At 36.8% G+C, this 27,910-nt stretch overlaps 1 protein-coding gene across 1 annotated transcript in view; it reads right to left on the bottom strand.

Annotated features, from left to right (window-relative positions):
• Positions 1-27,910, bottom strand: part of Cntnap2 (contactin associated protein 2) — a 1,948,854-nt gene that overhangs the window by 861,148 nt on the left and 1,059,796 nt on the right. Inside the window, exon 10 of the mRNA XM_074061335.1 lies at positions 12,189-12,360. Coding sequence (XP_073917436.1) covers positions 12,189-12,360 — 172 coding nt within the window. The remainder of the gene's footprint in view (positions 1-12,188; positions 12,361-27,910) is intronic.

Raw genomic sequence — 27,910 nt, forward strand, 5'->3', positions numbered from 1 at the left:
ATACAGTTTTCCTTCTCTGCTACTGTATGCCCTACCTCCACACTCAACAAGATCTCCTCAGTCAATTTGCTCACCTTATTGGCTCCCCAATCCAAATCCTTTGGATTTACATTTTTTCCATCTGTTTTTATTGCCACTATAATTGTTCAGCTCCTACTATCTCTGCACAAGGCATCAGACCAGATGTTAATAGTGTCAAATTTACATTATTACTTATGGTTTAGAGGATATTTGCAGTCTTTTTAGTAAACCAAAGCCACAGAAGGCCCTTTTGCATTTGGTTCTCCCTAATTTTCTGGCCTCACATCTTCCTCATTGGATATGCCAATATCTGGAAGAAGCCACGGTAACTACTTGAGTTTACTGCATGTACCCAAGTCATTGGTGGCATGTCCCTCTGCCATGCTACCTCGAATGTCTCACTGCTGCCTTGAATGACCTTTCATGTGCTTATGACCTGTTCCCTTGTGAACCCCTCCATCCTAATGTGGATCCCAGGCAGAATTAGAAATGCTGTCCTTATACATTCTTCAATTTTGCCATTTGCCTTTTTTCTTTATTGTTGTCATGGGTGGGGGTACATTGTAGCAGTTATACAGGTTCTTACATAAATAGTGTGTCTCTTTCACTAGTTACTATGGAAGAAGTTTCCAAAAGTTTATATCTTTTTCATCAAGACTAACACTATCCTTGGTAGGTAATCAAGGTGTGACTGTGGAACAAATAGATAAATGAATGAATGAAAAACAACATTCCAGCGTTTCCATGTCTGCCCTACTCAAGTTTTCTGCTGTACTTTAAGTGGTCTCTTGACTGTGTTAGAAATACAATGTGGTCATCCATGCCTCTATACTTTGCTTATGTCTTTTCTTCTTCCTGGCGTGCTCCTCCTGTCTTTCACATCTGAGGCTGAAGTTCCTCTAAAGCTAAAGCAACTTCCTTTATGAAGCATTTGTAGCTCACAGTGATTTTCTGTTCACTGATTTCCAATAGAAGTGATGGTCTATCATGACTAACAAGCACATGTTTTTAAGAATAGTTGTAACTACTTCTTATGAATGGTTTCTGTTTCCTTCTCTGAATTTGAACATTTCCTGGAAGAAGAGATCCTGTTCTAAACCTTGTGATTTTCTCATTGTGGGCTAGTACCAGTGCCTTGACCTTCACAGGTGATTAACAAATGTCCCATGAGTTAATGAAATATAATAACCTTGTGAAAGGAACTTGCCTCTGTGTGTATGGTGTTTCTATGTAACTTCAAAAATGTCAGTTTTTCTCCTATAATTTTCAAATGCCTGAAGTTTCAAGGGAAATAAAAGGCAATTTGTTTTGATGTCATGTCTGTCTATTCACCCAGAGGGGTCCTTACTGAAGTGTGTCCATGAAAATCATTTTCATGTTGATGAAGTCTTCCTTCCTGGGATTCTGCCAAAGCAGCAAAGATCATTAAACTACTAGTCAGAGTGTAGCCAGCCCCACTTGAAGGAAAACAAAGTTAATCCTATAAGCAAATGTTGTATGGTACATAAAGGGCTTACTCCCATCATAGGGGGTAGATAAGATATGCTTACTGATTAAGAGTCCCATACCAGGTATTGTGATTTGTTTGTTAAAAATTATGCAGGCTCAATTTTGAACACTATTCCAAAGGTGCACATACACATTTATCACCCTTTCCATCTGCACTTTTCTCTTCTTCATGCAAAATTCTTTTTGATGTACATTAGATTTGGTAAACTAAATGAGATTCAGGCTCTAATAAGTTCCTCATTGAATTCATAGGCACAGACAATGAAGTACTTCTAATAGGGCAACAGGTGCTTTCAGAAATTTAGAGAATGCAATTTAAAAAAACTAAGTGTACAGCTCACCTAAGACTAGTTTCTGCACAGAACAGATATAACTGCACAAAAGGGACGTACCTGTGTTCAATTAACAAGCAAAAGAAAAATGATTGCAAGCCCCAAGTCTCTATAAAGCTGATATTTTTAGCAAAGAAAAAACTTCTAAACAAAATGTCATTTTAAAACTGCTATAATAAACACTATTTTAAATTTTTATCCCTGATTTTTATTTTAATGAAAGTGAGAAGTGTTCCATTGTGATGAACTAGAGAGCAATATGACTCCATAGTCCCTTCTCTCATTCCTGTCCCTCTCTCTTTCTCTCTGCTTCTCTCTCTCTGTTCCCATTACTGGGAATGTAAAGACATTTCAAATAAAGAAATCAACGCAAAAAGTGACCTTCACTTTTCTTTTTATTCAGAAAACAGTACAAATCTTTAATATGTTGGGTTTAACAAAATCCAGTCAAAGAAAGAAGACACATACTCTAGCTGAAAACCCTACATCATGTATAGTCAATGAATCATCTATTGGATCCAATCCACCAACCTTTCTGGTGAGGCATGATCAATGAGTCACTCTCAATGTTTGTTTTGGTTGGTTCCTTAAAGTGTATTGAAAACTGAAGCCACCAAGGAATCTGAATGAGTGTGTCTCAATTTTTACAAATCTCTGCAGTTGCCTTGTCCACATCTATGTGTTTTGTTTTGGGCTACTTGTCTTTCTAAAACTTTTCATTTTGGTTTTACTGAACATGATTTTCTGTCTCTATTCATTAATTATGAAAATATAATTAGTATCTAATTAAACCATGCATTTATGCTAAAAAGTATGACTTCATATTTAGAGGCCTGGCATGGTGGCTCCTGTCTGTAAACCAAGCTACTTGGGAGGCAGAAATCAGAAAGACTGCAGTTCAAGAACATCAGGGGAAAAAAGTGGGATCTCATCTTAATCAATCAGCTGGGTATGGTGGACCTCACCTTTGATCTTAGCTACTATGGAAGGTTTTGGTAGGAATATTTCCATCTGAAAATGGCTCAGAAAAAGTGTGAGACCCTACCTGAAAAATAACTCAAGCAAAAAAGGTTGGAGATGTGGCCTAAGTGGGAGAGCACCTGCCTAGTAAGTGCAATATCCTGAGTTCAATCCCCAATACGTCAAACAACAAATGTCTTCCACACAACATGGAGGCAGTTCATGGTTGGTGAAGAAAGATGGTTTACCAGCTCCCATGCCTCATCCATCAAGCTGTGGGTATCCATCCTGTATTTCACAGAAGGAATGGGGAGTGTCCACTCTATGAAGCTGGCTTAGCAGAATTCTTACTGTACGATCAAATTTTTGCAATGCATCCACACCCCTGACAAAAGTAATTATCATAAGAAGAAATTATTTGCTAAGAATGATATGTTAAGTGTTTTGAAATTATTTCCTATTGTTTTTATGTTTTTATTGTTTTCAGGTAATGTAATATCAAAAGCAGGAAACAAACTGGATGACTTACCTAAATCTTTCAGTAGATGATTTAGCTACATGTTAAATTTACTTATGTTTTTCATTTTTACTTATCTTCAAACACATGACTGTTTTTTTGACATTACTTTCATGCACTAGGCCTTGGGATTTAAATGTCAAAGCACAGCTATATGCCACACAGAAAGCAAATATAGTTTTCCTTTGTCCTAATACATGCAATATATCAAAGAAAAATTGGGCTGCTGTTGAATCCTAAAATGGTTAATTCAACTTTTTTCTTTTTCTCCCCTCCACCGTCCGCCCCCTAGAGAGTTATCCCCTATGATATTTCTCTTTTTAAAAAAATAATAAAATTTTTGCTACTCTAGTTCTTAAAAATAAAATCGCTTTGAAATCACTTTAGAGAGGCAACTGACTTGAACAAAGGGTTTGCTGGATAGGTGATACTTTTTTAGGTCATTGAACTGAATATCTGTGTTCCAGACAGATGACCATGATTTAAAGGTTTTAGTCTAAACAGGAAACTCCTCTCTGGATCCCTCCTGAAAGAAACCCAATGGTCATAGTGGGAAGCCTGAAGTTAGCATGAAAGGCCCTGAAAGATTATATGGTGATCCATGCATCTAAGACTAGAAATAATTTTGATCCAGAAGGAGGAAATAGGGCTTACCATATACCTACTAGAAGTTTGATTTGTCCTGAATGAAGAAAGAATTCAGTTACTCACAAAATAAAATCTATGATTCAAGATAAGGTGAGCATATTTCGATTAAGGAATCACGTGTGAATTGTCCTGTGAGAAAATAAAAGTTGGGCTATATAAGTAGCTCTTTTTAATTTCTTTGTTTTAAGCTGGTAATTTGGTTTTAGGACCTTGAACAACTTCTGTCTTAAAGGCATTTTTGAAAGCTGTTTCTCACAGGGAAATCCAGTTTCACTCCTGGAAAATTTCTTGTTGACTCAACTTCTTCCAGAATTAGTTCCAGCTAACCTGTTTCTGCTGCTTTGGAGTTAGATGGGGTCAAAGTAACAATGGTGTCAGGACTGAACTGATACAAAGTTTCAAATAAGGTAAAGTTGACCTGAGACACTTTCTGCCTCTTGAGCCATGGTGCATAACTATCAGGAATTGAAAATAAAATATCCCCAGAAGCCTGACTTGTGAGTAATGAAGTAAATACCTAACGGTAAGACAAAACATTTCCCTTGTAAAAGATGGGCTGGCACAGGTGGACACCTGCCTAACTTATGACATTAACATTTCTAGAGAAAGAAAGGGAGGAGGTGGTTAGCCTGGGGATGTAGAAAAAAGACCAGGAAGTATCAGACAGTTTAGAATCAGCCAGATTCACACGAAAGAGAAAGAGAATCTGCCGTAAATATTGTCATTATAAAAATATTCATGTTTACTGTAGCAGAAACAGTTTTAAGACATTTATTGCTGATGGGCCATTTCCTTAAAAGGAAAGCATTTAAAAAATTGTAATCTGTATTGTTATATTTTTTACATTTAAAGAATTTATTTAATTTTTAAATTAACATATTTTGTATATAATATATTGTTGTAAAATATGTATATATTGTGAAATAACTACATTGAGCAAATTAATCTATATATTACTTCACATAATTTGTTTGAGGTGAGAACATTTAAAACCTACTCTCAGCAATTTTCAAAAATAGAATACAAAGCCTAGCATGATAGTGTGCACTTGACTATTCTTAGCCACTCAAGTGGTTCAGGTTCGATGATCACTTGAGCTCAGTTCAGAGCCAGTATGGGTAACATAGCGAGACTGTCTCAAAAAAAACAACAACAAAAAAAACACCACTACCACCACCAACAAAGCTATGCATTGTTATATTAACCATAGTCACCTTGTATAAATGATCATTGCTTGAACTTATTCTTATCTAACTAAAATTTCTAATGCTAGACCAATATTTCCCTAACCCTTACTATGTGGAAGTCTAGTGACCACCCTTTTACACTCTCCTTCTATGAGTTCAACTTTTTTGTATTCCAAATACAAATTGGATGATATGATATTTGTCTTTCTGTGGCTCATTTATTGCACACATAATATTTTGGTTAAGTTTAGGTTTAATCAGATATTTTTGTGTAGTTGCAGACCACCAAGTGGATTAATAACATTTGTCACAGGGAGTGGGGCTAGTAGAGATCAGCCCTATATTCTGGAGTAGAACAGAATTTAATAGAGGTATGTATGTAATTTTGGAAAGGTAGCCTAGTGACAAGGCACTTTGAATTTGAAAGAGCTAGAGCTAGGTCATTGAGAGCAAATAAAAGGTCCCTTAAGTATTAAGTATAAGGTACAACAGTGTTAAGACACTGTAAAGCCTGACCAATGGCCCTCCCTTCTATGATCTCAGCATTATGACCCAATTTGCTGTGATCTTCACTGAGTATGTTCTGACTGGATGAATCTCCATTTGAGATGGAGGACTATGGGAATGATAGCTTTTAAAACTGACATGTGCAGAGTTTCTCATGCCAGCCGAGGATAACTGAGGTTCAGGTAATAGGGAGGTATGGCTTGCTGAGGCAGATAGGGAACCAAAGAGCGGTGTCCCCAACTTCTAACCACTGCTCCCCCACATGCCATAATTTCAGCTTGTATATAGTCTGAAAGAGACACAGAAGTCACCTCATGTCCTTACGGGGTCTATAAAAAAGCTTACATGACTAGTAGACCAGATAACAGAGTTGGAAGAGGAAAGCATACACCTAGAGTCATGGACCTCCCTGGTTTACCCAGAGTTGAGGGGTTTCTGCAGATATGGGATTCTCAGCACAAAATTAATACAGCCCCAGACAAACTGAAACTAGTCATACAGGTCCAGCTAGCCAAGTCATGTCCCAAAGGCAATAGGAACAGTTAGTTGGCAAAGCAGAGGGCAGTAGGAGTGGCCACACATTGTATCTATCTAAACCTCATTTAGATAATCACACCAATTAATATACTTCCATTATTATTATGAGTAGTTATAGTACTAGTATTTTGGTATTACTGGGGTTTGAACTCTGCCTCACACTTACTAGGCAGGTGCTTTACCACTTGAACCACTCCCCTGGCCTTTTTTGCTATAGTTATTTTTTGGGGACAATCTAGCGTTTTTGCCTGGTGTTGGCCTTAAACTGCAGTCCTCCTGCCTATGCCTCTTACATAGCTGGGGTTACAGACATACATCACCACACCTGGTTTGTTGGTTAAGCTGTGGTCTTCATAACTTTTTACCCAGGCTGACCTGGAAATGTAATCCTCCTGATCTCCATCTCCCGAGAAGCTAGGATTACAGATGTGTACTACCATGCCCAGCCCCTCATAGACTTATTCTTGCCTTTCAAGGAAAAACAAATAAAACTGGGTAGATATTCTTGAAAAGAAAGCATTGAATTAAAGCATAAATACTGGGTATGTGACTAGGCTTTTCCACCCAAGAATATAATGAAGACTTAATTACTAACTCAGGAACAGGATCCAGTCTATTCACCACTTCTCAGGGGGTAATTTGCAGGCAGTATTTCAGTTGGGGCATTTATTTATCCTTTCTTATTTATTTTCTGTGCTGTTCAGAATATTTACTGGTTTATTTCCTAGTAAATTTACAAGCCAGATGCACTGAAAAGAGCAAATACTGTAATTCTAATGATCTGCTATTACTAGGTTTTTTAAGTACTGCTAAAAGACAGGTGCAGTTTGAAAAAAATATGAATTTACTTTGGCTTCTATATGACTTTTTAGTCACATAAATTCCCATCTTTATGGAGTATCAATTGAGTGTAACTTAATGTATTCTAAGACAAAGTCACCCTCTTTGCTTCTAAGCCATTTTCATACTTGGGAGTTTGTCCCCCCATATTCTAACAAAATGGTGGCACTGGGTTGATTTTGGAAGAAGTTTTTGGCTTCAAAACAATAAAACTTGATTCATATTGATGTAAATAAACAAGAATTAAGGATCTTCATACAGAATAATTTAGAAGCAACTTCTTGATCTATAGTTTCCTGATGCACAGCTCTTGGCTTCATGAGAGTTTTAAACAAGAATGGTGGAGGGGACAAAGCCACATCAGTGTTAGAAAAACACTTAACTTTCCCAAGAACTCCATTATAAGACTTCTGCTTATCTCCAGTCACCAGAACTGTGTCGCATGTCTGCTCCTGCCATGATGAAATGAGAGACATCCCACTGGCAGCTAAGCTATGAAGGCTGGCATGAGGCTTGAAATAGAAACGACATCTTGCAAAATGGACTTCACTGTTACTTACAAAACAGATTCATCTTGCCAAGCCAAGCATGCTCACCACCTACTTAAGCTCAATGGTTTTAACACCAGCTTCTTCCTGCCCATCTGTCCTGGATAAGAACACAGAAAACAAATCAAGCAACTCCACTAGGGTTCACACTTCTAAGGGCAACAACTCTCTAGCTTTCAAATTCTGATCAGTGCCTGCCAGAACGTTCCATGACTCACTACAGCTCCTATTCACCCTTCTCACTAGTCACTGACTCCCACCCTTCTGGTTCCCCAAATGGAGCTGTCCCACGGTTCTGTGTTTCTCCCTGGTTGGAGGAAGTGAATTTGCCTAACTTCAGCTGCAGGAGTGTTGCTGTAGGTGTTTACTCTCAGGTTTCCACACCTGGGAAGTGGTTAGAGAGAAAGTGGTTGAGAACAAGATTGGATCAGATACCTAAAGATATTTGCTAACAGAGCCAATGATGCAAGGGCTCTAGGAGTGAATAAAGATGTTAATGATGCAAGGCAAAACAGTATTACCTCCTGTAATTCTTATCTTTATCAGAGAATTTTTAGCAACTGAGGGCTAGATGAAAGTTCTGAGAGATGAAAGGCAGAAGATTACACTATCAGGAGAGATTCCTACCACCATCCACCTCCTCCCTCTAGTTCCATGACTGCTCATGAGATGTATCTGAAGTTACCAATGACCTGCCTTAGTTAAATATGGTGGTCAGTCAGGCAAAAAGGCCTATTTTGTAACCCCAAGATATATGCTTGTTGTTTTTATTTATTCAACTGTTTTCTTGGTGTTCCTACTTAGATTTCCAATACATGTTTCTACTAGCATCCAACACTGAATTTCTGATTTTTTACTTCACCCATTTGACTACTCTGTAATGCTAGCTTTCTCCATAGGAAAAAATGGAAACTCCTTCCTTCCAATTGGTCTTTTCAAATAATTTGAATGGATTCTTATTTGTTCTCTTTCTCTCACACCCTACATGGAATCCATCAGGGAATCTAACTGACTCTACCTTCTAAATAAACGTGGAATTGACCACATCTTACTTCCTCTCCTGCCAGCTTCCTGGTCCAGGTTACCAGTGTCTCTCAGTTAGGCTCACTGATTCTACCTTTCCTCTTTCCACAGCCAGATTAAGTTTTTAAAAATGCAAACTACATCACGTTGTGACTCTCCACAGTTCCCTGCAGAGGTTCTGTAGTCCTCTAAGAAAAAAATCAAAAAAACAATCTTTACAATAGCCTACCAGTTCCCCAGTGCTCTGGTCTCCTCTCCTGGTTCCCTTCCTGACTTGCAAACTTTCCAACTTGGATTCCTTGCTGATCCTTGGTCATAATAGGTAGCCTCTTTACATTGACTCTTTTCTCTGTCTGGGATGCTTTTTCCCCAAATTGGAAAATTCTGTTACTATTTTTCAGGTCCTGCTCCAATATTATCTTTTCGATGTTCTGACCATCACCTTGATCTCCTAGCATGCTAGACATCCTTTCTTAGATCCACTTGCCTCTTATTTTCCCATGGCATTTAGTCCTTCTGACTTACTCCTTTACTTAATTTTTAAATTATATTTGTAGTTTATCACCTGACTTTTTTTCCCTTCCCCCATAATAAGAGCTTCTTTGTTGAATGATTTATCTCCAGTGCCTAGGAAGGTGACATCTCATATGCTCAGAAAATAAGTATCAAGCATGTAATTCTGCAGCCTGGCATACTTTCTCTTTTCTTGATTCAATGCTCTGTTCAGAAAACAAGTAAGTAATCCAGGCATGGTGGTACAAGTCTGTAATCCTTGCTACTCAGGAGGCAGAGGCAGAAGGATCAAGGTTTGAGGCCAGTTCTGGCAAGGTTAGCAAGACCTTGGCTCAAAACCAAATGAAAATAAAAAGAGCTGGTAGCATGGTTCTAAAGATAGAGTGCTGGCCTAACAAACTCAAGGTCCTGGATTCATTCCCCAGTGTCACCAAGAAATGGAATAAAAATATTAAAGAAATAAATAAACAAAAATGTCACATGCAAATGCACACAATAAGAAAGATAAGTAGAAATAGGGAGGCATTTTAGTGTAATACGCAGAAAACCTTCTCATAGTCATCTCCCCCATCTGTTTTCCAAAGATCTTTTTATCAGATCATTACAGCTATTCCTATTTATTCCTAATAGGAACCTGGTAGGCCTGTTGTAGCAGTTCTGTTTGTTTACTCTATGTTCCCATTTATCATTTTCCCCTCAAGAAAACCTCTCAAACCAAGCTGGAATTTGAAAGAAGAAAAAGAAAAGAGTGAGTATGTGCTTCCTTAGGGAATATTTGGGTAACTTGAAGAAAAAGTGGTAGATATTGGCAGTTGTAAAGCTTTAGTTAGTAAGGATGTGCTCAGGATGCATTCTTAAAAAATTATTGCCAAGGGTCACTGCTAAAATTTCCAGCAGGCTCACCTAGAGACACAGATGAAGAGTGATATCATTCAGCTCTGCAACAGATTCCATCCAAGTGAATAAACTGGTGTATCACGTGTGTAAAAACACAACACTTCATAGTTAAGATTTTGAATTGGGAGCATTTCGGGTGGATAAAGAAATCTATTTCACCTACTGGTATTTAATGTGCAGGACTTTTTGACCAACAAAAATAATACAAGCAGAAAATGGTTTCCATGATGTGTCTGGAGAATCTGTGGAGATGTGCCAAAGGTGACTACTTCCCCATAGCTAATCCAGGTTTCATCTTAAAAGATAGGCAGGTCCTCCTTGTTTTGCCCATTATAGGAAACTTAGCAACATGGGACATTGGGACTGGCCCATTGGGCAAAAGAATATGCTGTGCACTCCAATATCTGCCAAAAATTGAAATTTGTGTTCTCTGTTCTACACATTCCTCACGTTGGTTTCCCACAAGGGGTCTCATCTTGTATTTTCTCAATTTATCAAAACCTCATTGCCTCTTTGGGGGCCAGTTTATCATCCTGCTGTCTTCATTAGTGTAAAACATTAAAATCTCAACATCATCTGTACTTCTTTGGTAACAAACAATTTAAATATAATGGCTAGGAAACGTGGTGTTTGAAGTGAAACACCAATACACCATCCAGCCTGTTTACAAAGCTGAATGAGGTGACGGGAGTATAAACGCAGAAATTACTGTCTCATTAAAGCTACTGACATGGAAAGAAGACTAAGTACTAAAAATCTTCAATACATTGTGCAATTGTTTATGAAGAAACAAAATGTGTCTGCATAGAAAACGATTGTTAAAATATGTAGATAAATACCTAAAATTTCAGAAAAGAATTGATCTCTAAAGCATTTGTCTCTCAGCTGTTCTGATTATGGCTTCAGGCAGAGACAATAGATAATACATTGTTCATGACTCTAAAATTAAGATTACATTCTATTAAAATTGTGATTCTGTTTAAATATAAGCTGTTAGATTTGTAGTACCATACCTGTAATAGAAATAAATGATATTTTTTCTCTTTGTCTTATTACAAATATATTCAGGCTTTACAAAGTTATATTCTAGAGCCACTATAAACTTTAATATACCATTCACACAAATGCCAAATTTACTTTAACACAGATTAATTTATACATTGGTAACATTCATCAGAAGTCTTTGAATGACTCCCGAATGATATCTACTTTAATTAAGTAAGTTTGTTAAAGTCTGCATTTTGAGAGGTAACACTGAGGTAAGAGCACTATCTTTTTTCAAAATTAAAAACAATTCAACAAATTTTTTATCTTCCAACATATAAAATCAGTAATTATTTTTCAGAGTATGATAGCCCTTCTCAAAAGATTTGTAGCAAGTCATTTTCATTCATCAGGCTGACGACAGCTAATAGGTATAGTTTGTTTCTGAACAAAACATCTCAAAATTAAATATTTCAACATTATAATGAACGATTTTCTAGAAGTATGTTAAGGTAGTGTATGCAATACTGGTATAATATTTCACATGAAAGTCATATTTTTCTACTCTGCGAAAACTCAGTAAGGCTTTAGGAAAAGCTGCTTCCAAGATTTCCAAAACTAATATTCTATTTTGTAATCTTTCTATATGTACATTTTGCAAGCAGAATCAATTTTGCTAAATTGTCTGTGTCATTACTTCCCCATTTGCCCACTGACACCTTGTAATGTTTCTGTTTCTTCAAAACAGGTCTTTAGAGAGGACAGAGCATTCTGAGGTGGAGTCATGACCAAGACAAGGGAAGGACACTTCTGTTTGGGGGCATAGAAAGCAAAACTAAAATTAAACTGTCAGAGTTCCACTATCACTCAGCCGTTGCCTACAAAACAACTTGCATAAAGCCCACATTCTCTGCAGGAGACTGATGGACTGAGGTGATTCCACAGACTCTTCTATAATACATATATATAAGGTCCCCAGACAAATGTCACTGCTAATGTCACAAGAACATTGCAATAAGCACTACAAATAGCTACACCTGACTAGGCCCCCCCCTTTTTTTTCATCTTTGGATTTGTTTTTCTTTGGGGTATTTCACTTGTTCTACAACAGAAACAGGAATTTGAAAGTCTGGACAAGTTGAGGTAGGACAGACAGACTACTTACCTGTCTATGATGGCACACATGTCAATGCTGACATTTGCAAAACTTCCCGGCTTCCTTTGTGCCACATCATATAGATTTACAAGTTGATCATCCACTTGAATGAGCTGCATGCATCCTTGGAATGAAGGCTGAAGGACAGACTGACTAGAGTTATTCATCGAGTTCAGAAAACCTGTGAAACACAAGATGGGAATGGGGCAATCAGTGTCACATACTTTGTTAGTGTTCTTGTGGATGTTGTACCTGACCACAGCCTGTGTGTCTCGTGAGGGGCTACCAGATGAACATCTGTTTCTGGGATGTGCTATCATTCCCGTTTTCTCTTTTGACATCTTTCTTACTCTGGAAATCTCTCTGTCCCTCTGCTGTCTAATGCTGATTGTTACAGTTCTTCACTTAGCCAGTGCTTAGACATGAAAGTCTAAAACTTTAGACCTTTCTCTTCTGCCTTTAATATTGTTGTTTGAGACAGGGTCTGCTTTACAGCACAGGCTGCCCTTGAACTCACTATGTATCCCAGGCTGGCTTTAGCCTCCTCCTTTTAGCCCCCTAGTGCTGGGATTGGGTGTGTACTATCACACCCAGCCAATAAGTTTCTCTTTTCAGAGCTAGAGATCAAACCCAGAGTCTCATGCATGCTAGCCAAGTGGTCTACTACTGAGCTAGATTCCCCAGTATGTGACTTTAAAATTCACTTCTATTTTCTTAGCAGGTCTAAACCTTTTATTTGGAAATCAAATTGAAGGGGATTTCTTTTAGAGATCAATGTTAAACTCAAACCAAAGAGATGCTTTGAATTAAAAATACTTGATTTATAAAATTCAAAGGAGCAATATAAAGGATAAAACTCTGGCATAAAAGTCACACCTTGCTTTGAGTATCTATTGTATAGAAGCTAGCTAATATGGTTGCTAAATAAATAATAAGAGATGGAACTAATATTAAAAGGAAAGCGAATAACATGACAAAAAATTTCACACTAAATACTGCTAATTCTATTAGGGAATAAAATATACAAGCTTGAAATCAGACAGAAATAATTTTATTTGCTAAATGACTTTAAAATAGTACCTCCAATCAATTTACTATTGTGCTTTTCAGTAGAAAAAATGATAATTCTTATTATGCATATGGTGTTTGTGGCCATAAGGGAATGGTGTTGCTAATTTCCATAAGGCATCTTCTGGTTCCAAAACTTCTAATTTGCGTGTTAGTCCCTATATCAAATATGCCGGTTGGGAAAATATGAATTGTACTTATTAGTCTGTTTGCAATTCTGAAGTTATTTATAAATTCACTTCATCTAATATTATATCTGCAGCAAAAATAATGTATATACAGAATTGATGAGCACTAACTTATGCCATTAAATAAGTAAAAGTGAATTTTCAATAAAAAAGATATTGATCATTAAGTGATTTTTAAAAATGATCTGTTCTCTTCAACTCATAATAATAGCTTAGTGTAATAAGCCATATTTCTCACTTCATTCACAGGGTACAGACAGTATCATCTAATAACAGTTATTTGGATGGTTGATTTAAGCTGGCCACAGTAAGTCTGTTTTATTCACAGATTTATTATATGTGGTTTTGACCAAATACAGTCTAAATAAATAAGTAAAACGCAAAAGAAATCTCCAAGACAAAAAAAAATTTAATTCCCATGTGGGCGTTGCCACAGCTCAGTGATCACAGAGACGCTGTCAGTCAGTCCTGCATTATTGTCAGTTGTGTTTACATTGTTGTGTGATCTGCTGAGTGTTTCCTGGTCTTTAGTTCCGTGAAAATCTGTCTCCCAAAGAGCAAGTGGTGCCTAAAAAGTGAGGCAAAATTTATGGTAATCCTTAAAGGCCAAAAAAGGACACATAATGCACTTAAATGATAAAGTGAAAATTTTAGATTTGTTAAAAGAAATTGGGTGACATTATTGGAAAAATGAGTCAAGCATCTGCAGTATTCAAAATAAGATACAGTTTTTGGTGAGCAGAGTTAATCTGTACGATAGTGACAGCAATATAGCCTACTCCATAATTTCAAGTTATGAATCCTCACAACTACTGTACACATAGTACAGATAAATTCTTATCATGCTGAACTCTATGCATTTTGAGCATTCATTGTTTTTCCTCGGTTACTGTCTCTTTGGAACCATATCCCTTTTGATACTGAGGGATTGCTGTATTGTGTTCTATCAAGGTAGTACTCTATAAAAACAGCATTATATTTAAATTAACTTCTTGACTTAAAAATTAGAGGCTCTAAGTCAATATCAATATATGTACACATGTATGTAGACATGTACGTATGTTATTTAAGTCATTTTTTTGTTTTTTGCTATTTGCATTGACTTAGCCCCATTTGGAAAATGCTGATCTTAGATATGTGATCTATTTAGAATAGTTGTACACACATGTGATTTTCAGTTGTCTAATCAAGATAAAATTCAATGGGGTTTAATGTCTAAACTTAGCAGAGAGAACACCCACCTGCATCTTTATTGGCAGACTATCATTTGGTTCTGCTTTTGTGAATACTTGGGAGTCTCTAAATATTCCTACTAACTTTGAAAGATTTCCAAATGAGTAGGTCTAATTGTGAGAGTAAGAGCTTCTCTGATCCAATGCAGCTGCATAAACACTGATCAGTCCAGAGTGGGTAAAATTAAGCTCATAAAACAAGACTTCATCAGCCACTTATAACAATTTCTGTTTGGTCTTGATAGTTTTGAAGTTTGAAATTGTCAAGTCCTTTCATTTTCCTACATGAGATATATTTTAGGAGAAGATAATTATAGAACAAAATACCACATATCCATTAGAATTCAGACATTTTACTCTTTCTATCATCCTTAAGGTCTCTAAGAGGGAACCCATGAATCCTTGCCAATAGGTGTTTGCGCTCTTTTGTAGTCTCCTTCCATCTTGAATTAGGCTGACTCCTACGGACAATAGAAAACTGTACAAGTGGTGGCAGTTTGTGACTTCCAAGACTGGTTTTCCACTTGGCCTCTGTAAGTACTCACTCTGGAAAACTAACATTATGCAATCAAGCAGTGTTGTGGGGAGGCCTGTGAGAGGTAATAAAAGATTATCATGTTTGCAAATTTATTTCTGAAGGTGATTTGTTATGTAACAATAGGTACTAAATAAATAACTTGGTACTAGAAGTAAATTATAACAAAAACCTAAATGTTAGGCACTGATTTAGAGATTGGAATATGCAAATAAGCTGGGTAGACCTTAAAAGAACTATTGGCCAAAAGCCTAATGACTCTCAAGGTGGTTGTCAGCAGTGGCTTAACATAAGGTAAGGAGAAGCTACTGGAAATGGCAACACATTGGATCCTTGCTATGCTGTGTGCGTAAGTTTAGCAACATCACTGACTGTGAGAGTATGGAAAGAAAAAGATACATTCAGTAAACTGTAAACTGGCCAAGGACATTTCCAGGATGAGTTCTGAAAGGTGTTATCTGGTATTGTGGTAGTTAATCTTGATTGGATTGAGAGGCATGCCTCTGACTGTGTTGTGAGGGGCATTTCCACAGATGTTATTTAAGGACAGAAGACCCTGCCTGAATGATGTCACAAGTACCATCCCATAGGCTGAAGGCCTGAAGAGAGTAAAATAGGAAACAAGAAAAACCTGATATTGCAGGCATTCTCTGCCTCTGTCTCTGTCTCTGTCTCTCTGTCTTTCTCTCATCTCTGCTTCCCTCTAACATGAGGCAAGCTGCTCTGCTCCACCATACACTTCCTGCCATGACGAACTGAAATCTCGGGAATTGTGAACCACGTAAATCTTTCTTCCCTTAAGTTGCTTTGCTGAGGTATGTTACTCCAGCAATAAAAAACTGATTAACATAGATATCTTCTTTCTTTTTATAACAAGAGAGAAAAAGAAGAGAAAAAAGCTAAAGAAGAACTGTTAAATATAAAGAAGCCAGAGCTGGATGGAGTTCTCTCAATTCCAACCTATTCAGATGGTGAACTATGCAGGAATTAAGAAATTCCTTCCAGGCAAAGACCACATACCAGGAAAACATGATCTAATGATGACAAGACAATATGACTGAATAGTCCATGTTACAACCTCAGAATGACCTTCGGTGATATGTCAGAAGAAATTCAGTGAGAAACGGGACATGGTATACCTTATAGGTCTCAGTTAAATGATACAAATTCTACTAATCTGAGGGCCATTTTCCTTCAGTAGGTCATGAGTCTAAGGGTGTAGAGGGAGTAGCTTATCTTTGTGAGAGTATGAGTGTGCCTTTGATTAGTGGAGTGAATATGAAAAACATTTATAGGAATACCATCCATTTTTAAGAGAACTATATTGGCAGTAACACCACCAGCTTATACTGAAAGGGGCAGAGGTGGTGCAAAATGGAAAGAAACTTTTAGATCCCCAAACCTCTATGAGTAAGAAACTACAAAACTGAAAACACAGACTACCTTTCATTAAAAAAAGAGAGATCACTCAGAGTGGCAAAACTAAGAACCTGAAGAGAAAAATTAAGTCACGGAGAATTAAAAAGAAATAACAGGACTAAATCCTAATCAAGAAATTACTAATACGTGCCTGACTTGGTTTTAGAAGTAGTATATAGACCAATGACTTCTTCTTGACTCTTATTTCCACATTTGGAACCAGAGAATCTAAACTAGTTTCTCTGGGTATATCCTAACATTTGCATATTAGGTTCATGGTTGGTGTAAAACTTGTTCACAAGTCTTCAGATTATGAGGAGCCATATTTGCATCACTACAAGAAAACAGCTTTATTTTTGCTTGGAATTTCTTAGGAACCTCATTGTTATCTGATTGGACTTGGATTTTAAGCAGATAATCTAATGGAACAAGACTTTGGATAACTTTTGGTGATAGGTATGCTTTGTACATGGGAAAGACATGAATCTTTGTGGACTAGAAGGTATAATTTGTCAAGCCTTCCAGATGGCCACAAATCTTCCCATTGAAATTATGTTTCTCTAAAGACCTCCTAGAGTTTATGGACTAGTGTAATCCCCTCCCACACTGAGGCAATGCTAACCTGTGTAATGAACAGAATGTTGCAGAAGTCACAGTGTTTCGACTTCTATAGATAAATAATAAGTGGCATTATAGATTTCACTTTGGTCTTTTGATCACTCTCTGGGGAGGTGAGGTCTTGTGCTGTGAGCACCCTCAAGTCTTCCGAGGGGGAGGGATGTGCAGAGGAAGTACACTGCAGCCAGCATCAACTTGCCAGCCATGTAAGAATGTCACCTTGAAACAGAACCTCAGTCCTAGTCAGATCATCAGATTGTGGCTTCAGAAAAGAGCTTACTTCAGTCTCATAAGAAACTATAGCCCAGTGAAGCTGCTCTTTGATTACTGGCTTTGTACAGAAAAGTTAAAGGTAATAAATGATATACCGTGTTAAGTCACTAAGTTTTGAGGCAATTTGTTATGCAGCAATAGATAAATAACATAGATTACAATGGACCAATCTGATACAACTTTCTTCAATAGTTTTTAAGAATAAGAACCCAAATAGTCACAAAAATATAACTTCTGCAAAGAACTGCAAAACAAATTGACTGGTAGAATGCAGACAATTTCCTTTTAGCTAACAATGAGCTAAAGACACTGGGTCTTTGATACTGAAATTCTTAGTGATCTAACACCTTTTGAAGAAGAGAGCATATTTCTTATTTTCTCTTGTTTCCTTTAAGGACAAATATAATTTCAGTAAAAATACTAGTGTAGTGGTATCTGTGTGTGATGGTTAATCTCGAATGTCAACTTGACTGGATTGAGAGAAGCCTAGGAGATTGGTAAAGCACACTTCTAGCTGTGTCTGTGAGGGTGTTTCCCACCACATAGGACAGTAACTGAAGGGAATAAACCAGAATGTGGGCAGTACTAACCAATAGGCCCTATGGAATAAAACTGGAAAAAGGAGGAAGCCAAGCTGCACATGTGAACTTTACTTTTCCTAAGTGGGTGCATCTTGTGTGCTGCCCCTTGTCCCGTGGACATCAGACCCCGGCCTCTACAGCCTTTCCAGGGGGAATCACACCATCTGATCTCTAGGGAGCTTCCAGGCCTTCAGACTCAAGTTGGGACTACATCCCTGATCTCCTTGTCCTGAGGCTTCTGTTTCTTAGACACCTCCAGGGTTCGCTGGGACTCCAGAATGCACTGGGCAATTGTTGGACTATCCAGCCTGCAATCGTGCAAGCCAATCTAATAAATCCCCTTTCAGGGACTACTCCAAAGCTCAGGCTTTGAAGATCAATTGTAGGATTGTTTTCAGATATAAATTTACAGGTAGGATTTTTGAGAGTCAGAAATGAATAGACATAAAATGGAAACAAAGGCAAAGTTAACTTAAAAACTGTCAAGTTAGTAGAAAGGTGATATAGATTAAAGAGACAAAGCTTTTGTACATTTTGATTTAGGGCTTTCCACTCTATGAATATTTACACCCATGAATTCAGAACAGCAAATACAGTATTTATATTTGGTTTGTTGTTAATGGGCTCTACCAGCTGACAATGTGTTATCGGAACCACAGCAAATTGTAGCCATGATAGTCTCAATAGCACACCACTATCAGTCACTGTGAACCACCCTTTTGTATGGGATCATTGTGATTATGTTACTTTACTGTCATGTTTGAGATTTCTGTTCTAAGACTTATCATATAAAAACACCATATCTGATTTTAACTCCACTCAGTATATTATTTTTTTTGCTGACAAAAGGATTCCATGCATTTCCAGGTTTTAAAATTTTAATTCAGAAATACATCAGTGAGAAAACATGCTGACATTTGTTCTGACACTAGATTGCCATCCTAAAGTGTTGTAAATTATAATGTTAATCTGATGGAACATAAAAAGCAAACAACAGGCACCGGACTTGAAAACTTACATGTCTTAAAACCATGTGTACATAAGGCTTCACTATTTGCAGTTATCTTAAAGTTAGAAAATTTTAGAGGTCAGAGAGAGGGTAATGGAATTCTGTAAAGATGTGTAAAATAATTTAGTGTCTTCCTTCCAATTTAATCTTGGAAGACTGTGTGCCTACTATCTCTATTGTTTTCCCAACCTTCCTGACTCATTCAGTCAAAAAAAGCATTGAGCAGGAGCAGAAAAAGAGTCTCATGGGGACAGGGAACTAAGCAAGCAGGGAGTTAGGACCAAAAGCGAGCCCAGTGGTGGCTGGGGCCTGTGGATTAAGGACAACCACACAGGAAACCCATCCAGTGTGGTTGGGAGAATGGTGACATTACAGGTTAATTGAGCAAATAAGTACATACATGAAGGCTGGTAAGAGCCAGGGCACAATGTCAGAGAAAGAAGGTACAAATATGGAATGTGGGAAAGACTGGATGAACAGAGTAGACTTTGGTGGGAATTTACTCCGTAAGTGAAAATTTGTGACTTTCTATACAAGTGTATAGAAATATGTCCATCTATATCCATGTAGATGGAATTGTGCATATGTTCAATATACAGTTGGTTCCTATCATTTACTGAGGAAAGTCTGGGAGCAGGGTCACCCCAGAAGTAATGAATCCTCCCAGAGTCCAGATCTTGGTATCTCTAATGTATAAAACCCAGAGATACATTAGAGAAATGGTAGAGTGCAAGACTGGGTTAAGACTAGTATAGCATGAGTCTGAAATATTTTGTTATATCATAAAGAAATGCTAGGAACAAAATGCCAGAAAGATAGGTCCTTGCCAGAATGACTCAGGAACCAGCCTGAAATGACTTCTGCTGCCCAAATTCTATACAATGTGAGTAAGTATGTTTGGGTATGAGCAGAAAGATGGAAAGTGAAAGTAAGAAAAATTGTTGCAGATCTGTCCTGTAAAGTAAGACTCCATGAGCCTTTCTATACAAAAGTAAATACTTAAATGGGGAAAACAGAAGTTCTGCTAACTAGTAAGTACAAAAGGAATATTGGAATTAGAAAATTACCATTTGGCAATCATCTTTGTTAGCCAGATTTATACACAGAGGCATCCTAAACCCTAACAATGCTAAGATACATGCAGTCTTTCCCTGGATTTAAAAATTTAAGCAATATTAATCAAACAAATTGTACTCAAGTTTTATTTCTCTCACACTATACACTGTAAAATGTGTCACTTCTAGAAAAGGTTCACTATATTTCCACATGTCTAGTTTGCCGGGTTTCTTAGTGTTCGGGATGTCTACCCTTGATCACTGTGTTTCAGCCTCATTCCTCTCTTCCCTTGACCTCAGGAAAACCAAACCCTGTCTGCCTGGAATTTTCTTTTCCCTGTACTTTTTCACTGCTGCCATCCCGTGACTCAGGTCAGTTCAAAAGTCACTTTCCTCTTGAGACCTTCCTAGATCACTCTATTTAAAATTATTTGATCAATTTCTTGTTACAGAATTTGTTCCAACTTAGAATTATCTGAATTTGTTCACTTATTTACTTACATATGTGTGTTAAAAATATGCTTTTCTCTTCTTTTATTGTATTAATTTCATATGATCAGGGACTCCCTACATATCACTCCATCTCAATCAATAAAAGCTAGGCAGGGAGGAGCATGCCTGCCGTCCCAGTTAGACAGAAAGTGTAAATAGGAGGATATAGTCCAAGCTGATCCAGGCATAAAGTGAGACCCTATCTCAAAAATAACCAATCAAAAAGGCATGGGGGTGTGTCTCAAAGTGGCAAAGCACCTGCTTAGGAAGTGTGAGGCCCAGAGTTCAACTCCTAGTGCCACCAAAAAAGAAAAGAACAAAAATATTTGTTGGGATAAAATGTACTTATCTTAAAGATCTCTGCCTTACTTATTTTAAAACAATCCATGGGATATATGGGAGCTGTTTGAGGTACAACGTGTCAATTAAATCTAGAAACAATGTATCTAGATAACAATATGTCCTTTACAGTATAATCTATATCAGTCTCCAGACCTTATGGACTCCTCTACTTTTTTAAAGAGTTAATATAGTGGATAAGAAAGGAAATGTAAAATCTGATTATGAACAAGTCTTCAATATCTGCAGAGTAGCCAGGATGGTAACCCTGCCATATGTTACCTGTGTGGCCCTGACAAACTCACCCACATTGTTTTCACTTCAATTTTTTCACCTGTAAGGCAGGAATTAATAATATCCAAATTCTTAGGGTTTTCATAAACCCTAAGTAAGATGGTGTATGAAAATCACCCAGTAGGGTGACTGGAACTCAGTGTCTGCTCAGCACTGTCAGATCTACAATGGTCCTAGAGTCTGCTTGAATTGCACAGCTTGGACTGAATAACAGGATAGATTCTCATATTTAAAAATACTTCGTATTTGAGAGATTTGTTTTTCACTCTATTTAAAGGAAGTTACAAAAAAGCTTCTTAGCTTCATAAATATTGTCATTTTGAAAGCCTACATATTTTCTGACTACTTTGGGGATGACACTGCTTTTTAAAACTAGCATATTTTATAAGAAAGGAAATGTAAAATCTGAATATAAATGGAGACTACCAATGTCTGCATTAAGATGGTAGAGAAAATCCAAACTAGCAGAAAATCAAGCACAATTTCTTTTTGACTTGAGATGCTTCTAAATATTACTACATCTCTTGATGCTCTTAAAATTAACTTCAAATCAGTAAGAAAGCCAGACTGTGAAGCTCTGTCTCAGAATAAGGGTTGAATTAGCTAGGTAGATATGCTTTTGTATTGACTGCACACATGCAGAACACATTTTCTCTCCCTTCTTTGGCTTTGAAACTTGGGAGGATGCTTGGCTTAAATTAGCTGCCCTCCTCCTTTGTTATGATTCTTGTTGTCATTTTTCTTCTTATTCTCACTCTTGTGCTGTACTGGTATGAAGAAGATGCTTTTCTTGTGTTGTAAAAATGTTTCCATGTTACTTCATGTAGTGTGACTCTAGGGTTTGAAGGTAGCAAGCTGCAAGAGCACCAACAAATCTTACTAATCATAAAACTATTCAGTAATACTTTTTAATATATTTTCCCAAAATACTGACATTGCCTATTCTTTTATTATTTATTTAGTTATGTATTTATTTATTCATATTATCATATTATTGTTGTACTGGGGGTCCACTGTGACATTTACAAAAATTCTTACAACAATATATCATATTTAATTTAACCCCCTCCATCATTCTCCTTTATCTCCCCCTCCCCTCAATCCTAGAATAGTTTCAACAGGTCTCATTTTTCCATTTACATACATGAGTACTTAATACGTCCACCATATTCACTCTCCCACACCCTTCCCCTATATCCTCTCCCCTCCCACTGGTATCAATCCCCCAGACAGGACCTGTTTGGCTTTCCTGTTCTCCATTTTTGAAAGACTTTTTTTTTGTTTAAGATAGTTATGGATATTTATGAACAAAAACATTTTTTTATTTTATTTTTCATATGTGCATACAAGGCTTGGTTCATTTCTCCTCCGTGCCCCCACCCCCTCCCTTACCACCCACTCCGCCCCCTCCCTCTCCCCCCCCTCAATACCCAGCAGAAACTATTTTGCCCTTATTTCTAATTTTGTTGTAGAGAGAGTATAAGCAATAATAGGAAGGAACAAGGGTTTTTGCTGGTTGAGATAAGGATAGCTATACAGGGAATTGACTTACATTAATTTCCTGTGTGTGTGTGTTACCTTCTAGGTGAATTCTTTTTGATCTCACCTTTTCTCTAGTTCCTGGTCCCCTTTTCCTATTGGCCTGAGTTGCTTTTAAGGTATCTGCTTTAGTTTCTCTGCATTTTAAATGTGAACTTTTTATCAAAAGTTTTCTGATAGGAGATAATTAATTTTAACATTCAATAAAATTGTGTTTTAGAATATGTAGGAAAGAGACAGAAATAATCACTAAAGCATTTGATTTCCCATGACATGGTGATGTGACAGCTTGGAAATGTTTCTGTTTGAAACATCTGGAGATGTTAGATAAAATGTAGCATGGATACTTTAAATTATGTATCTGAACATTCAATAAGGAGGATACACTTACAGATATCAAGGAAAAAGAGACGGGTAAAACTGGGTGTTAAATGATGCTGAGCTGTTATTATTTTGAAGAATTTTAAAGGCCAAGTAGAACTAGAAATGAAGTGATGGGCTTGTGTAAGGAGTGGGAAAAACCACCATCCTCAACACCACATAAAAGCTAGAATCACTAAATACTCAGTGAAAGAGATACTGGAGGAAATTTTACTAGTCAGCAAAGAAGTATGATGGGAAAATTTGGCTTTTTTTCCTGACCTATAGAAAAAAAAGAAAAAAAAATTCCCCAAGAATGTATAAGCTAGAGTGTACCTGAATTAAGTATTAGATTATAGCTTTCAATTTACTGACTATAGGATATAGTACTAGATTCAAGAAATTAAAATGGAAAAATGAGGTTCCAAGCTATTATATTTGGAAATGAAGTATAAATTCTCTCTGAATTGACTTTGGAACTGCAGAATTCCTGATGACAAAATCCTGAGAAATTTAAGCTCACAATCCAAAATTTCACAACACAAGAGAGGAGGTCTAGGTAGCCACCTACTTAAGACAGTTTGATTTATGATTTTTAGACTTCACAATGGTACAAAAATAGGATGTTCGCTGGGGACTATGCTTCAAAGTTTGCATTGTTAACTTCCTAAGCCTAACAGTATGATGTTTGAGACTCTTTTGTGCTGCTGGACAAGGGTGGGTAGCTGCTGCCCCCTGGCACCCATGGGATCACAGTATGGGTCTCCCTCCTCTACAGTGTGCTGTGTTGCTAAGCTCCTATACTCTGTAGGTTAGGTGTATTTAATGAATTTCCTATTTACAATATCTTCAATTTATGATGGGTTTATCAGGATGTAAATAGAGGGACATCTGTATAATGAACAAGAGTCAGCAGAAATACCACAGAGAAAAATTTGGCCCTCATAAATTTCAGATAGATGTTAGCATTAAAAGTATAGTAAAGCATTCAGAAATTAAAAAAGTATATTCAAATATATAAGAAAATAATGAGATAATATTAAAAAGACCTAGTCAGATTCGAGAGAAAAACCTCCAGGAATGAAAAAATACACTATCACAATCAAAAACACATTAGTCATCCTAAGCAGATGAGACCGAATGCCCAGGATATAGTCCCAGAAATAAAAGGTGATTACAAATATTAAGTATAAAATTTGAAACATGGGAGATGAAAATGAGTTTCAAGATATATTTTGTTGAAATTTCAAAAAGAGAGAGTATAAGAAGTACTTAGAAATGCCTTTTTGCTATAAGGCATTGACTCCGTATTTGAGTCCACATGTGTCCACAAGGTAACTGAAAGCAAGAATAAAGTTTGTAACTCTGTCTCCATTTTGTAACTGCCTTATTGGCTCACCTGCATTCACCCTGGGTTCAGGAAGTGCAGGACTGATCAATAACACCTTCATGATAAGGGAATGACACTATTCCCCAGGAAAGGAACAACAGAGCCTCTCAGAACAGACCACCCCAAATGAAGATTTTACCATAATGAGGACATGTATTAGTACCCTGGAACAGGAGTAATCATTGGCAAACCAGACTAGTCCCCTCAAGTGATGACAGCAGTAACTTCTCCAGAACCAGAGCTGAGATAATGATCAACCAGTCACCACACTTTGCCTAGGACTCTCTAGTAATTATGAAACCTCTTACCCCCACCCCAATTCTTCCCCTATTTAAACCTAAAGCTTATGTCTGTAAGCAAAAGATGGACTGAAGGGCTTATTTCACCTCTTCCCACAGAGTACCCATGTGATAGAATAAATCTCCTTTTTCTGCTGTTCACCACTGTGCATCTCTTTATACGGTATACTGGGGCAAGTGGTCAGACAGGACACATTACAACCCCTGGTGTGGGGTCTCTGGCCTAGAACTCTGTTTACAAGAAATGACAGAATGATGGAGAAGCACTGAAAGGACATAATGTTTGAAAAAATTCTAGGACTGTTAAAAATTTACATTTAGAGAGAATGATAATTCTCAACCCAAAAATATTTTAAAAGCCACCTAATACTAGAGACAGCATAGTGAAACAGAAAACTACCCAGGGGAATAAAAGCAGCAAGAGAGAAAGGAGAAATTATTCCTAGGGAACAATTCTAAGGTAGATGGAAAACCTTTAGAGAGTAGTGAAAACAGGTTGAAGGTATTTCTGACAACTGAAATAAAATAAGACTTTCAATCCAGAATTTTATATCAAAGTGAATCAACAAAAAGCAAAATGAAATTAAGACATTATCTGACAGAATATGAAAACTTGTAGATTAAAAACTTAAGAAACAGAAGCAATTTACCATCAACACATCTCCTTTAAAAATCATCTAAGTGAAACACTCTTGAACTATCAATATACACTTTAAAAAATGAAGGACAGGAAGGTAAAACAGGTCTTTTTAGGAGTGGGTACTAGTTGGGGGATAAGGGCATCAGGAAAGGCTGATGAGGGTGAATATGGTGGGTATATTTTGTATTCATATATGAAAATAGAATAATGAAAACTGTTGAAGTTGTTCTAAGAAGTAGGTGAGGAAAATGAAAGAAAATGATGGAGGGGGTAAATCTAACTCAAAAGAGATTTTGGTAAGCACAGATGTATGTATCCTCTTGTATACCTGTTATATGGTAATATAAAAAAATCTAAGCTAAAATAATATGTAATGAAAAAGAAAGGAACTATGTTCAGAGAGGAAAGAAATACAAGACATAGAGAAGAAACTGGCAGTCGTTTTAAAAATGCATTGTCTACAGTAACTTTAATTATAAAAATGATAAAGATGGATACAAAAATTAAACAGCTAGACCTAAAATGCAGGACAAAAGTAGGATCCAGAATGATAGAGTATAGTTAGAACTAGTTTAGGGAAAAGATCAAGATAGTAAGCTGTATTGGAACTTGGTAAGTGCATATAAAAATAAAGGTGGAGTACGTGGATTTCAAAGCAATAATGGGGACTAGATTTTAAAATTTTGATCAATCAAAAAGAGAGAGAAAGGTAGGAATTAAAAGAACAAAAACAGAACAAATAGCAAAATGAAATGGTTGAAATATAAAGTATAACAATAGCTAAAAATCAATGATTATCACACTATTGTACTATTGGATTTGTTTTTAATCCAGCTACAAACCATTTCTTAAAAAATGTTTAAAACACAGAAAACAAGAAAAATTGAAAGTAAAAGAACTAAAAAATGGTGCCTTCAAAAAGTTTGAAATGATAAAAAAGGCAAATATAAACTTAACAGAGAAAGTTATAATGGTATTATATACCATTCTTAGTGATGTAGAACAAATATAATTTATAATTTATAGAGGACAATATAATTTATAACATCAGTATCTGTATAACCATACAGAGAACTTGGGTGACTGTATTTGATCCGGCATGTTCTGGTTTACCAGTTGTGGGTTTCAATAAATTACCTAAAAATTTGACTCACAGTTTTTTCTTATTTCTAAAATAGAGAGAATAGCAGTATCCATCACGTTATATTATTTTGAGGATGCATTGAGTAAAGAAATGTAAGATTATTGGACATACAGTCTGGTGTGCAATAACATTTTTACTGAGAAGTATGAAGTAATAAAACATTTTAAGGGAAAACCAAACACAAACAAAGAAAAACAAACAATGGATAAGGAAGGTTAACATACAATGACAGAAGGAAAAATACATCAGAAATTTATAACAATTTTAAACATGTCTGTACTTAGGAACATGGTATACAAACAAAGTAGATTTTCTATAATTCGGGTATTACATAATCAAGGATACCTTCCCTGATCACTGCCCCCAAATCCCACATCGCTCCATAAGTGTGTCAGCAGCACTCACTTCATAAGTTACAGACAGCCTCCTATCACACCAGATTCCAATTCCTTGTTTTCCATTTCTTTTCTTCTGCCATATGCCATGAGCTCACTGAGCACTGGTACTGCCCTTGGTACTCAGTACTGAGTTACCAACAGGATACATAATGAAAATGTATATGACTGGCGGTTGGAAAATAAATGCATTTGAAAGAGAAAATTTAAAATACTACTTTTAATCTTTTCAAAAGAAACATTAAATTCCTAAATGTATAAGGAAATGTCTATGCAGTGCTTTTCTGAACATCCATAGATGTTATCCTCTACCTCACTACAGTGCAGAATATCATAGGTGTATTTCTCTGGGAGGTGATAGAAGCATCCATCAATTCCTCATAAGTATCTGTGAATCAAAAATATACAAGGACTCCTGCATCTGGGGATTTTGGTTGTACTTCCTGTGCCTCTGAAACTCACAAAAATGACGGGAAAGTGACAATGAAGTATAAATTCTGAAATACCGAGAAACTAAGGGCACAATGGTGGGTGAGAGATTTCCACAATGATTTATAAGACAATGAAATAGATGAGGAGTGTGAAAATAGAAACATTGAAAAAGTACCTTAGTACTTATGAAGAGAAATCCCTGCAAGAAGTGAGGCAGGCTCCACTGCTCAACCACAGCAAGGCTCTGAGTTAAGAAGTTCAATGTATGGTGAAAGAGGGGCAGTGTTCCCCATTGAACATGGTGAACTGACCAAAATCCCCGACACCGTCTAAAATAACCTCCTCCTCCCCTAAAAGGCTGCAAAAGTAATATTCCAAGAAGCTACAACAGGGAATCTGAGTTGGATTCCAGCACTGGTGGGGAAAGGT

The sequence above is a fragment of the Castor canadensis genome, chromosome 2 (genome assembly GCF_047511655.1).
Source record: "Castor canadensis chromosome 2, mCasCan1.hap1v2, whole genome shotgun sequence".
NCBI lineage: Eukaryota > Metazoa > Chordata > Mammalia > Rodentia > Castoridae > Castor > Castor canadensis.